Source organism: Arvicanthis niloticus, chromosome 2 (assembly GCF_011762505.2).
Source record: "Arvicanthis niloticus isolate mArvNil1 chromosome 2, mArvNil1.pat.X, whole genome shotgun sequence".
Lineage (NCBI taxonomy): Eukaryota > Metazoa > Chordata > Mammalia > Rodentia > Muridae > Arvicanthis > Arvicanthis niloticus.
Genome location: NC_047659.1, coordinates 52,290,016 through 52,304,003, shown reverse-complemented (window position 1 = coordinate 52,304,003; position 13,988 = coordinate 52,290,016). Strand labels below are relative to the sequence as shown.

The 13,988-nt window shown below is 39.9% G+C and overlaps 1 protein-coding gene across 1 annotated transcript in view; it reads left to right on the top strand.

Moving 5' to 3' along the window:
* Window positions 1-13,988, top strand: part of Ttn (titin) — a 269,037-nt gene that overhangs the window by 183,760 nt on the left and 71,289 nt on the right. The window contains exons 214-240 of the mRNA XM_076928942.1: window positions 50-349; window positions 442-547; window positions 656-852; window positions 938-1,243; window positions 1,339-1,617; window positions 2,205-2,504; window positions 2,612-2,914; window positions 3,019-3,381; window positions 3,697-3,999; window positions 4,115-4,414; window positions 4,513-4,809; window positions 4,915-5,199; window positions 5,315-5,608; window positions 6,760-7,059; window positions 7,152-7,460; window positions 7,546-7,736; window positions 8,140-8,569; window positions 9,841-10,149; window positions 10,265-10,413; window positions 10,498-10,530; window positions 10,624-10,753; window positions 10,846-11,145; window positions 11,238-11,555; window positions 12,474-12,770; window positions 12,878-13,177; window positions 13,270-13,584; window positions 13,669-13,817. Of these exons, the coding sequence (XP_076785057.1) occupies window positions 50-349; window positions 442-547; window positions 656-852; window positions 938-1,243; window positions 1,339-1,617; window positions 2,205-2,504; window positions 2,612-2,914; window positions 3,019-3,381; window positions 3,697-3,999; window positions 4,115-4,414; window positions 4,513-4,809; window positions 4,915-5,199; window positions 5,315-5,608; window positions 6,760-7,059; window positions 7,152-7,460; window positions 7,546-7,736; window positions 8,140-8,569; window positions 9,841-10,149; window positions 10,265-10,413; window positions 10,498-10,530; window positions 10,624-10,753; window positions 10,846-11,145; window positions 11,238-11,555; window positions 12,474-12,770; window positions 12,878-13,177; window positions 13,270-13,584; window positions 13,669-13,817 (7,163 nt within the window). The remainder of the gene's footprint in view (window positions 1-49; window positions 350-441; window positions 548-655; window positions 853-937; window positions 1,244-1,338; window positions 1,618-2,204; window positions 2,505-2,611; window positions 2,915-3,018; window positions 3,382-3,696; window positions 4,000-4,114; window positions 4,415-4,512; window positions 4,810-4,914; window positions 5,200-5,314; window positions 5,609-6,759; window positions 7,060-7,151; window positions 7,461-7,545; window positions 7,737-8,139; window positions 8,570-9,840; window positions 10,150-10,264; window positions 10,414-10,497; window positions 10,531-10,623; window positions 10,754-10,845; window positions 11,146-11,237; window positions 11,556-12,473; window positions 12,771-12,877; window positions 13,178-13,269; window positions 13,585-13,668; window positions 13,818-13,988) is intronic.

Below are 13,988 nucleotides of genomic sequence, written 5' to 3'. Positions count from 1 at the left end.
GAAGACTAAAATTGGAAAATTTTTTCCTTTTTTTTTTTTTTTTTCTCAGATCCTCCATCACCACCTCGCTGGCTCGAAGTGATTAATATCACAAAAAATACAGCTGACCTAAAATGGACAGTTCCGGAGAAAGACGGAGGGTCACCCATCACCAACTACATTGTGGAAAAGAGAGATGTGAGGCGGAAAGGCTGGCAAACAGTGGACACCACTGTCAAGGACACCAAGTGCACAGTAACCCCACTGACAGAGGGTTCTCTGTATGTGTTCCGAGTTGCTGCCGAAAATGCCATAGGACAAAGTGACTACACAGAAATCGAAGATTCCGTCCTGGCCAAAGACACCTTCAGTATGTACTACACTCAGTCTTCGCAACAGCATTTGCAATATGTTCTTAATTTTCTCTCAGCTTCCTCTAATCATTGAATATTTTGCTTTTAGCCACCCCTGGACCACCCTATGCCCTGACAGTGGTTGATGTGACAAAGAGACATGTTGACTTAAAGTGGGAGCCACCAAAAAATGATGGCGGAAGACCAATACAGAGGTAGAACTTCAGTTTTTATTTAAAACGAAAACCAAAAAAGCAGTCAAACATGGATGGACATTATCCACTTCTGTTTGTCTCAATGCTAAATGTTTGTTCTTGCAACAGATACATCATTGAGAAGAAAGAAAAACTAGGTACCCGTTGGGTAAAAGCTGGGAAGACCTCAGGCCCTGACTGTAACTTCAGAGTAACTGATGTCATCGAAGGAACAGAAGTCCAGTTTCAAGTTCGGGCAGAAAATGAAGCAGGAGTTGGTCACCCAAGTGAGCCCACAGAAATTCTGTCAATTGAAGACCCAACAAGTAAGTCATACTGATTATTCAAAGGAAATTATCTAAGGACCTGAAGATGATGAAGCTGTGGTATAATGCCTTGCTGTCTTCCCAGGTCCTCCCTCACCTCCACTTGATCTGCATGTGACTGATGCTGGGAGAAAACACATTGCCATTGCTTGGAAACCACCAGAGAAAAATGGCGGAAGTCCTATCATAGGCTACCATGTTGAAATGTGTCCAGTAGGCACTGAGAAATGGATGCGCGTTAATTCTCGCCCAATAAAAGATCTGAAGTTCAAAGTTGAAGAGGGTATTGTTCCAGACAAAGAATATGTTCTGAGAGTGAGAGCTGTCAACGCCATCGGTGTCAGTGACCCATCTGAAATCTCTGAAAATGTGGTCGCCAAAGACCCAGACTGTAAGAATTCAGTGTCTTTTAACAGTTAATCGGATGCACTTTCTTCCTGATCACTGCATTTTGACATATTTCTCCCATCTCTTGGTGTTTTGTAGGCAAACCAACCATTGATCTAGAGACTCACGACATTGTTGTTATCGAGGGAGAAAAGCTAAACATCCCTGTGCCCTTCAGGGCTGTCCCAGTGCCAACTGTGAGCTGGCATAAAGATGGCAAAGAAGTTAAAGCCAGTGACAGATTGACCATGAAGAATGACCACATCTCTGCACACCTTGAGGTTCCCAAGAGTGTCCATGCAGATGCTGGTGTTTACACCATCACCCTGGAGAATAAGCTTGGCTCAGCAACTGCTTCAATCAACGTCAAAGTCATAGGTAACAATTCTGTAATAAAACACCAGACATTCTTCATATAGTCCAGAAATTGTAATACCTAACTTTGTGATGGTCTGTACAAACAGCTTCAAGAAATTGCATTTGTAAACTGAGCACTGCCTCAGGATACTTATTTCCATGTGAAAAGTAATTTTGAAAAGATTAAATTGATAATTAAAGTCCAATTAGACTAATTTATGTATTTTAATTATTTGCATATAAAACACTAATTTAAATAAAATATCTAGCATGCCAAAAGAATATTTCAATGATCAATATTTCTTTCTGAATTATATAAATTCAGTTTTCCATAGTCTTCTCCTTCAGGAATAATAAATTTTTTTCTGTCCCTTTACTACCATCCCTGGTAGTAGCTAGAAATTAATGGGGCAATTTTGCTTAACATAAAGACTTGAAGGCTGAGTCTTCTAATTAATGGATGAGGGACAAGGATGCTAAATACCTTTTGTTCAGAGCGATGGTAGCACAGAAAAGATTACACCATTCAAAATGTATATAGCCAAGTCCACTATTAAAATGACAATTTTCAAACATAAGACAGTAATTATCAATTTTATGTGTAATAGGTCTACCTGGCCCATGCAAAGATATTAAAGCAAGTGACATAACCAAGAGTTCTTGTAAGTTAACATGGGAGCCTCCAGAGTTTGATGGTGGAAGCCCAATTCTTCATTATGTACTGGAACGGAGAGAAGCAGGGAGGAGGACATATATACCAGTCATGTCTGGTGAGAACAAACTGTCTTGGACTGTAAAAGATCTCATACCAAATGGTGAATACTTCTTCCGAGTAAAAGCAGTCAACAAGATTGGTGGAGGTGAATACATCGAACTCAAGAATCCTGTCATTGCTCAAGATCCAAAGCGTAAGTTGGAATATATGATGGGTATAAAGGAATATACCATAGTTATTGCATTTGCTTTTAGAAGATTGTTTCTCCAACAGTAACATGTATTTTTTCTTGTTCACCAGAACCTCCTGATCCACCTGTAGATGTTGAGGTTCATAATCCTACAGCTAAGGCAATGACAATCACATGGAAGCCACCCTTGTATGATGGAGGAAGCAAGATAATGGGTTACATCATAGAAAAGATTGCTAAGGGTGAAGACAGATGGAAGAGATGCAATGAACATCTGGTCCCTGTCCTAACCTACACAGCAAAAGGACTTGAGGAGGGGAAAGAGTACCAATTCCGTGTGCGAGCAGAGAACGCTGCTGGTATTGGTGAACCTTCCCGGGCCACTCCCCCAACCAAAGCTGTTGATCCTATTGGTATGTTTTCTTCATTGGGGTGCTACATTCATTCTCTTTGTAAAATAAATGAGGATCATGCTTTTTCAAGAATTAAAAACAATTCTGGCTTTTAATTATTACAGATGCCCCAAAAGTCATCCTCAGGACAAGCCTGGAAGTAAAGCGGGGTGATGAAATAGCACTTGATGCAACCATTTCTGGCTCACCGTACCCAACAATCACATGGATAAAAGATGAAAATGTCATTGTACCAGAGGAAATTAAGAAGCGAGCAGCACCCCTAGTTAGGAGGAAGAAGGGCGAGGCTGAAGAGGAGGAGCCATTTGTCCTACCTCTGACAGAGCGTTTGAGCATCAACAATAGCAAACAAGGAGAGTCTCAGCTGCGTGTCCGTGATTCTCTGCGACCTGACCATGGCCAGTATATGATCAAAGTTGAGAATGATCACGGGGTTGCAAAAGCTCCTTGTACTGTCAGTGTGTTGGGTAAGTAGTTAAAACTATACTTTCCAATGGAAAAAAGCAAATCTATGTTAAGAGTTTTAGCAGGGTATAAAAGTAGGAGTGTGGAAACCCATTAAAAGAAACAGCTTCAGCAAATAATATTCAAGTACTTTTTACCACCTAAGCAGACACTATTGACAAAAAATCAACTGACCTTGTTATTTTTTTAGCTAATGTAGTAGAAAGAAAGATTTGGAAAAACTAGAAGTTGTATCAAAGACCATACTAACATTTACATTTTCCATACCTACCAGTTCTATACAAAATTGTAATCACTGTTCTCCTTTAATATATTAGACACACCGGGACCGCCAGTTAACTTTGTATTTGAGGATATTAGAAAAGACTCTGTCCTCTGTAAATGGGAACCGCCCCTTGATGATGGTGGCAGTGAAATCATTAACTATACCTTGGAAAAGAAAGACAAGACCAAACCCGACTCAGAATGGATTGTTATCACTTCAACACTCAGAAACTGCAAGTATTCAGTGACAAAACTGATTGAAGGAAAAGAGTACCTCTTCCGTGTGAGAGCTGAAAATAGGTTTGGACCTGGACCACCATGTGTTTCAAAGCCGCTTTTAGCTAAAGATCCATTCGGTAAGGTTCCTTTAGCATTATAAATTGACCTTCTCCACCATGTTCTTTCATGTACAACATTATCAGGATTTTGTGAAGCAGTCATATTATAAAATTCAAACTCTTTTTTTATCAGAACCACCTGATGCACCAGATAAACCCATTGTGGAAGATGTCACCAGCAACAGTATGCTAGTAAAATGGAATGAACCAAAAGATAATGGTAGCCCCATCATAGGTTACTGGCTTGAAAAACGTGAGGTCAATAGTACACACTGGTCTCGTGTCAACAAAACCCCTATCAGTTCTTTGAAAACCAAGGTAGATGGCTTATTAGAAGGACTCACCTATGTCTTCAGAGTCTGCGCTGAAAACGCTGCTGGACCTGGAAAATTCAGCCCACCTTCCGATCCTAAAACGGCTCGTGATCCAATCTGTAAGTACACTCCTTAAGAAGACAGCATGGGGGAATAATCTACTCTGTATTTGGAAAGCATCTGTGAACCTGACCTGTGAATTCTGCATTCATCCTAGCTCCACCTGGGCCACCTGTCCCAAGAGTTGCTGATACAAGCTCTACAACCATTGAGCTGGAATGGGAGCCTCCAGCTTTCAATGGTGGCGGGGAAATTATGGGCTACTTTGTCGATAAGCAGCTGGTTGGCACAAATGAGTGGTCACGCTGCACAGAGAAGATGATCAAAGTCCGTCAGTTCACTGTCAAAGAAATCCGAGAGGGTGCCGACTACAAACTTAGAGTGAGTGCTGTCAATGCGGCAGGCGAAGGACCGCCTGGAGAAACAGAGCCTGTTACCGTGGCTGAACCACAAGGTACTTCAAGTTTTCTAGGGGAGGGGGGATGAGTATTTCCCAATGTGGGACTATATTTTCTTCTTCCTTGTGCTTACATAGACAGTTGTTGTTCTCCTTCAACAGAGCCTCCAACTGTGGAACTAGATGTTTCTGTCAAGGGTGGAATACAAATCATGGCTGGGAAGACTCTCAGAATCCCAGCAGTGGTGACTGGCCGTCCTGTGCCCACAAAAGTGTGGACCATTGAAGAAGGGGAGCTGGACAAAGAGCGTGTTATAATAGAGAATGTCGGAACCAAATCTGAACTAATCATCAAGAATGCATTGAGAAAAGACCATGGCAGATACGTGATCACAGCGACGAACAGCTGTGGTTCCAAATTTGCTGCAGTCCGGGTTGAAGTGTTCGGTAAGGAATGGTTTGTGTATTTTACAGGATTATTTTTCTCCTCATGATATGATCTTGTTACACTGACTTTTGTTTTGGGCTTTTTTGTTTGTTTGTTTACTGTTTTATTTTCCAGATGTCCCTGGCCCAGTTCTTGACCTCAAACCGGTTGTAACAAACAGAAAGATGTGTCTGCTTAATTGGTCCGATCCGGCAGATGATGGTGGAAGTGACATCACAGGATTTATAATAGAAAGAAAAGATGCCAAGATGCACACTTGGAGACAGGCCATTGAGACCGAGAGATCCAAGTGCGACATCACAGGCCTTATAGAGGGTCAAGAATACAAGTTCCGTGTCATTGCCAAGAACAAGTTTGGCTGTGGGCCTCCTGTTGAAATAGGACCAATTCTTGCAGTTGATCCACTAGGTAAGAAAAGACTCCCACTGGATTTACTAAATATTCTACTTATAGATATGCCAAGTATTTGCTGAGACTTATGGCTCCAAACACCCAATAGACTCAAGATCATAGACTAGGAAGAGGGCAATAAAGAAAGTCATATATCTCCTAGCAATTTAACGATACCATATTTGCTAAATTTCCATGTATTTTTGCTTTATGTGTATAAATTATGCAGAGTTTTCTGTGCCAAAAATTTTGGATCTACCAAGTCTTGTTAATAACCTACAAATAATTTAGAATCATTCAATCTTTCCATTATTATATACTAGGGAAAATTAAATGTAGCAATCTAGTAGTTACATAAAATTTAATTTGCTGCTTTTTAAATATAAACATATATTTATATATCTAATATATGTTTATATATTTAACAAATATATATATATATATATATATATATATATATATATATATATATACTTTGACTGTAGAGACTTCTTAGAAGTATAGTAAAACTAAACTAATATATGGCAGTTAATTGCCATAGGATAAATTGTTTAGTTTTACTACACTTCTAAGACGTCTCCACAGTCAAAGGATAGGAAGACCCAATCAGAAAGAGCCACCAAAGAAGAGAAAAAAAGTCCATTAATTTCAGGTTATGATGGAAGCCTCAGAATAGAACTGGGATTCCCTGGCTTCTAGCTGCAAAAGCAGTCATCTAGGATGGGACAGGTCTAGTTACACTGGCCAGAACCATTTCTTAAGGACACAAAACATTTCATAAATGATCTTTCCAGTTACAACTCAAAGGATGTTTAGTAGCCACATCTACTGTCTGGCCACTTTGCTTTCTGCTGGCATTGAAAGCAGACCTTCACATATCTATGTTCCCAATTTTGTAGGATTAGAAGTTTGTAAGTATCATAGGGAAACAAGATAAAATACTAAATACAAAGCACACATACACAGATTCTTGATTTATTTTAAATTAATGATTTTGATGAGCCATTCACCAGGAATAAAATACCATTAGTGAGATTGGCTATCATTGTTGTGACTGGTGTGCTTGAAAATGTCAATTAATCTATTTTTTCACACAAATAGAAGTGGCATGCTATTCTTATGCAAATACTTATTTCATGCTCACCATTTTCAATTGTTTCTGCTTTAAGGCCCTCCAACATCTCCTGAAAGGCTCACTTACACAGAAAGGACCAAATCTACTATCACACTTGACTGGAAAGAGCCCCGCAGCGATGGTGGCAGTCCCATCCAAGGCTATATCATTGAAAAACGCCGTCATGACAAACCCGACTTTGAAAGAGTTAACAAGAGACTCTGCCCAACCACATCATTTCTGGTTGAAAATCTTGATGAACACCAAATGTATGAGTTCCGTGTCAAAGCCGTCAACGACATCGGTGAAAGCGAACCATCTCTGCCTCTTAACGTGGTCATACAGGATGATGAAGGTATGGATTCTATATTTAATACTGTTAATGTACTCTATGGTGACTTAAGGGAACATCCTCAAGACTTTTTCCCTCTTTACTTCTTTTTGCAGTCCCTCCCACTATTAAGTTGCGCCTGGCTGTTCGAGGAGATACTATCAAAGTTAAGGCAGGAGAGCCGGTTAACATCCCTGCAGATGTGACCGGACTCCCCATGCCTAAGATTGAGTGGTCCAAGAATGAAAAGGTGATTGAGAAACCCACCGATGCACTCAATATAACCAAAGAAGAAGTCTCCCGAAGTGAGGCAAAGACTGAGCTTAGCATCCCCAAAGCAGCCCGAGAGGACAAGGGCACTTACACAATCACAGCTTCCAATCGTCTTGGCTCTGTATTCCGCAATGTTCACGTGGAGGTGTATGGTAAGTGACTTGCCTCCCATGTGGGAAAGAAAGCCACTTCCTGTTTATGAATGATGTCTCAGTCCTGTCTGCTGCTCCTTCCTAGATCGTCCGTCTCCACCCAGAAACCTCGCTGTTACTGACATCAAAGCTGAGTCTTGCTATCTGACATGGGATGCCCCTCTAGACAATGGAGGCAGTGAAATTACCCATTATGTCATTGACAAACGTGATGCCAGCAGGAAGAAGTCTGAATGGGAAGAAGTCACTAACACTGCTGTTGAGAGAAGATATGGGGTAAATGTTTCCAAACTTAGGCACACTGTGTGTACTATTTTTAATATGACTTTAGAATTATTAAACTCAAAATCCTATACAAGCAGTAGCTATTTGTTAGCTTGGGCATTTATCATTGTGCACATAAGGGCACTTATCGCATTAGTTTGGCATTTATCACTGTGCACACAAAGCCACTTATCACATACAACCTACCACTCTCTCTTACTTGAACTCCACTAGGAACTACAAATACTGATGTCTTGTTTTTAAAGGGTTTTTCTTTTCCTCTGTCTTTGCTATGATTTAAGTTTATGTGTTTATTTCTTATGGTGATCCAGCCCCAAATAAAATGAATTTTAAAATAAGTAAAGCATCAGCCCAAGCATATTTTTTTCATTTCTTTACTCACATAAATTTCTAGATCTGGAAGCTCATCCCCAATGGTCAGTACGAGTTCCGTGTGAGGGCAGTGAATAAATACGGAACCAGTGATGAATGCAAATCAGATAAAGTCGTCATTCAAGATCCCTACCGCCTCCCTGGACCTCCTGGAAAACCGAAAGTCTTAGAACGAACCAAAGGATCTATGCTTGTGAGCTGGACTCCTCCTCTGGACAACGGAGGGTCTCCAATTACGGGCTACTGGCTAGAGAAGAGAGAGGAAGGTGGTGCCTACTGGTCACGTGTTAGCCGAGCACCAATCACCAAAGTAGGACTGAAGGGTGTGGAATTCAATGTTCCACGTTTGATCGAAGGTGTGAAATATCAATTTAGAGCTATGGCAATAAATGCTGCAGGAATCGGCCCTCCCAGTGAACCATCAGACCCAGCTGTTGCAGGAGATCCCATATGTAAGTATGCTTTATTTCTAGGACCCAATTCTAATAACTAAAGTTACTAAGTAGGTCACTCGTAAATCTCTCATATTTTTATTAGAATAGTTCATAGTGAAATATGTACACATATACACACATACATAAAATAGTTTTTTAAATTCTTAGATTAAAGTTAGTGTTTTTTCTAAAACCACAACAATAAACACATGCACTATAAGTTAAGAATTCAAAACTGTGTCATTAGCTACTATGAAAATTGTTTTTCCCCATGAAAAAGATTCTCTTGTAAAAAGTCAATAAAAAAGTAAAACGTTAAGCATTTTTTGACAAAGACATCACATTCTCAGAATATCTGAGATCAAATAATGAAAAATCTTACTGGATCATATATGAGCAGATTGGCTCAGAAATTAAAATACAGTGATTTTTTACAACTCAGTACATTTTGTAAACAATATGGATTCTTTGAAGAAAAAGTTGAGCCGGGTGATGGTGGCACACGCCTTTAATCCCAGCACTTGGGAGGCAGAGGCAGGTGGATTTCGGAGTTCGAGACCAGCCTGGTCTACAGAGTGAGTTCCAGGACAGCCAGGGCTATACAGAGAAACCCTGTCTCGAAAAAACAAACAACAAAAAAAGTTGAACCATTTCTTTCAGAGATTTAAGATACTTTCATGACATTGAGAGCAAATATATCATAAGGTTATCATTTAGCAAATGAGTTTGGAACATGGACTGAACTAACCACAAGAAGGGGGAAAGATTTAAACCAAACAGGCAATTGGGATAAAAGAGCTTCATTTGTTGTTCAGCTCCATCAAAAAAGTGTTCTGATGTGACAAGCAGAAACACTGATGCCTGAAGTGCACTGAGATTAGTTTGTATGTAAAGGTTTTTCGCACTAGTGATGAAAGTATTTTTAATTTTCCTATTATAGAAAGTAAAATTTTCAGTTCTAGATCACTTTTCAAAGTAAAATATACTGTTGAATCTTTCCAGTAGGATTTCAGAAATAAAATAGCTCTTCATCAATGCTGTGCTCACAGACTATAGATCTAGCCAGAGATGGCTAGTAATCCTTTCCCCAGGGATTCATTTGCTTTCTGTTTCTATATTAACACTAAAAGAAAATATACTCTCTTGTTTGTTATACTTTTCCAGTAGTTCAGTTTTAATATTATAATAGACTATAATAAATGTCTTATACAGTGAATATCTTATGATAGATATAAAAATAGCATTCCATTGCTTCAAAATGTGATGTTTGTTTATTTGTTCCTTATTAGACCCTCCTGGGCCACCTTCTTGCCCAGAGGTTAAAGATAAAACAAAATCAAGCATCTCACTAGCATGGAAACCTCCGGCCAAAGATGGTGGCAGCCCAATCAAAGGCTACATTGTAGAAATGCAAGAGGAAGGTACCACAGACTGGAAACCAGTCAATGAACCTGATAAACTTCTCACTGCTTGTGAATGTGTGGTGCCTAATCTGAAAGAACTCAGGAAGTACAGGTTCAGAGTGAAAGCTGTCAATGAAGCTGGAGAGTCTGAACCAAGTGACACGACTGGAGAGATCCCTGCCACTGATATCCAAGGTACTCACTCATTCAGCTTATGGATGATACTGGGAAATCAATGTGCTGGGTATGTATCAGTTACTTCTCTGAGAAATGTTAGCTGACTGCTCTCCTCTTACCTGGGATATTCCAGAAGTTCCAGAGGTTTTCATTGACATTGGTGCACAAGACTGCCTGGTTTGCAAAGCTGGCTCACAGATCAGAATTCCTGCTGTGATCAAGGGACGCCCAACACCAAAATCATCTTGGGAATTTGACGGAAAGGCAAAGAAGGCAATGAAGGTAATAATTCTGTGATTTATTCTAGGCCTTCCATGAAATAATCTGAAACAGTATTTAAAACATAACTGTCTTCTTTTCTAATAGGATGGAATTCATGATATACCTGAAGATGCACAGGTAAGAGACAATAGCATATTTAATTAGGAATATGATTGACCTTAGCAATGCTATAATCTTATTCAATGTACTACTACAATTTTATTCATATAGCTGGAGACTGCCGAAAACTCATCGGTCATCATTATCCCAGAGTGTACTCGAGCTCACTCAGGAAAATACAGCATCACAGCCAAGAATAAAGCAGGACAGAAAACTGCCAACTGCAGAGTTAAAGTCATGGGTAAGAAAAACTTTCACAGCTATGACACAATCAAAGCAAGTTGTTTTCACCGTCTAAGAAATGATATTTATACTGTGGTTTGCAACCAACAGATGCACCAGGCCCTCCCAAAGATTTGAAGGTGAGTGACATCACAAGGGGTAGTTGCCGCCTCTCTTGGAAGATGCCAGATGATGACGGAGGAGATAGGATCAAAGGCTATGTCATTGAGAAGAAGACCATCGATGGGAAAGCCTGGACGAAAGTCAATCCAAACTGTGGAAGCACCACATTTGTGGTGCCAGATCTTATCTCTGAGCAGCAATACTTCTTCCGTGTGCGAGCAGAAAACCGCTTTGGAATTGGCCCACCTGTAGAAACCATCCAGAGGACCACTGCCAGAGACCCAATATGTAAGTTTTAAATGCAAGTTTAAAATGCAGACTTAAGAATAAGCTATGTTACTCACAGCAGGGCTTACCCGTTCCTATAATCGTTTTTACAGATCCTCCTGATCCTCCTATTAAACTCAAGATTGGTCTTATAACAAAGAACACAGTACACCTGTCATGGAAACCACCAAAGAATGATGGGGGCTCTCCTGTCACCCATTACATTGTTGAGTGTCTGGCATGGGACCCGACTGGTAAAAAGAAAGAAGCATGGAGACAGTGCAATAAACGTGATGTGGAAGAATTGGAATTTACCGTCGAAGACCTCATAGAGGGCGGAGAATATGAATTCAGAGTCAAAGCTGTCAACGAGGCCGGGGTCAGCAAACCTTCAGCCACTGTTGGTCCTGTGATTGTCAAAGACCAGACGTGTACGTATTTAACAGAGAATTTCCTCCTCAAGGGTTACCTTCTGGTGTCTAATAGTAAAGGGTCAGTACACCTATCAGAGGGTCCCCATGGACTACATGTAGGCATGGACACATTATTCAATTACTTATTACCTCATTATGGACAGAATTAGCAAATATCCTCCCATATTGATTTTACTACAAACAAGAAACATCTAATTTCCTTCTTCTAATTTTCTACAAGGCAAGCTCTCACCTCTATCAGAAATAAAAGGAATTAAAAGGAGCAGAAAGCAAGGAATTTGCTTAGCACCTACTAAGACCAATGTAACTTTCCAAACAAGACTTTCCCTCTGTTTGGAAAAACTCTTTAATTTTGGAAGATAAGATACATATACAAATAAGTTTATCATTACCATCTCTATTACAGCGTATTTTATTTGCCCTTGTGATTGTGACAATCCATTTTGAACACTTATAATAAATTTGTAGAAAATAGAAAAGTGTTTGGCTTCTATCAGCACTTCTATTTCTTATAAAAAAAATTATATCAGAATCACTAAATGAGCATTAAAATGACTTCACAACTCTAAAAATTAGTTTTAAAAAAAAAAAAAAAAAGCATGACTGAAGTGCCAGGCATAAACTGCTATGGCATTCACTCCTTTGTCAGAATTTTCACATGTATATATATTTAAGCATGATAAGGGAGAGACAATAGCAGACAGGTGTCTGTGCACAGATCCAATAAAGGATAGCTACATGTAACTGCTCACAGACCAGTATAACAGTGCTAAAGAGAGACTCAGGCTTTCTATCGGCTTGGACAATGTAGTGTAACTACAGTTGACCCAACTTCATAACCACAGTGAATTCCACTGTCTGTTCCTTAGTGTGTTTTGCTCCTTATGTTAACATTTGTTCTTATCAATAATCTAGGCCCACCATCAATTGAGCTAAAAGAATTCATGGAAGTTGAAGAAGGAACAGATGTTAACATTGTGGCCAAAATCAAAGGTGTGCCGTTCCCAACTCTCACCTGGTTTAAAGCTCTTCCAAAGAAGCCTGAAAGCAAAGAGCCTGTTGTCTATGACACACATGTCAACAAACAGGTGGTGGATGACACTTGCACTTTAGTCATTCCCCAGTCTCGCCGGAGTGACACTGGCTTATATTCTATCACAGCTGTAAACAACCTTGGGACAGCATCAAAGGAGATGAGACTCAATGTCCTTGGTAATGATTGCACTGTTTGGTTAAAACATGGTTTTGTTAATCATAAATAAAATTTGGCTTTAAAATTCTTCAACTAACACAATATTCTTTTAAAAAAATTTTTGTAGGTCGTCCTGGCCCCCCTGTGGGACCCATAAAGTTTGAATCTATTTCAGCAGATCAGATGACATTATCTTGGCTTCCACCTAAAGATGACGGTGGGTCTAAGATTACAAACTATGTCATTGAGAAAAGAGAAGCTAACAGAAAGACATGGGTACGTGTCTCCAGTGAACCTAAAGAATGCATGTACACAATTCCCAAACTGCTGGAAGGCCATGAATATGTCTTCCGAATCATGGCCCAGAATAAGTATGGCATTGGAGAGCCACTTGACAGTGAACCTGAAACAGCAAGGAACCTCTTCTGTGAGTAGGACGCCGTTTTCTCATATGATGTCATCCTCTTTATATCTGTTTTTGTTTTTAATAACTTGCCAATTAATACATTTTCCTCACAGCTGTCCCTGGAGCTCCAGATAAACCAACAGTGAGCAGCGTCACTCGTAACTCCATGACTGTCAACTGGGAAGAGCCAGAATATGATGGAGGCTCTCCTGTGACAGGGTACTGGCTAGAAATGAAAGACACCACTTCAAAGAGATGGAAGAGAGTTAACCGAGATCCTATCAAAGCCATGACTCTGGGTGTTTCTTATAAAGTAACTGGTCTTATTGAAGGTTCAGACTATCAGTTCCGGGTATATGCGATCAATGCTGCTGGCGTGGGTCCAGCAAGTCCCCCCTCAGATCCAGTGACTGCTAGAGACCCAGTTGGTAAGACTTTAAACCATTCTTTAAAAAAAAATGTTTCCAAAAGTACCATGGAAATTAAGATTGCTGTATACTGGTTCTTTCCAGCTCCCCCTGGCCCTCCATTCCCCAAAGTGACAGACTGGACAAAATCATCTGTGGACTTAGAATGGTCTCCTCCATTGAAAGATGGTGGATCCAAAATAACTGGCTACATTGTTGAATATAAGGAAGAAGGAAAAGAAGAATGGGAAAAGGTAGCTCAAACATTCAAGAAAGAGAAGTGCTGTGAATGTGTTTACATAGCTATTTTCATGCCCATTTGTTTCTGCCTATGTTTTAAATTAAAAATCAGAAAAATAACATGATGTCAAACTGATCAGGTCAGGAGTGGAAGTGCAAAGAAGATCCTATATCAGGTACCAAAA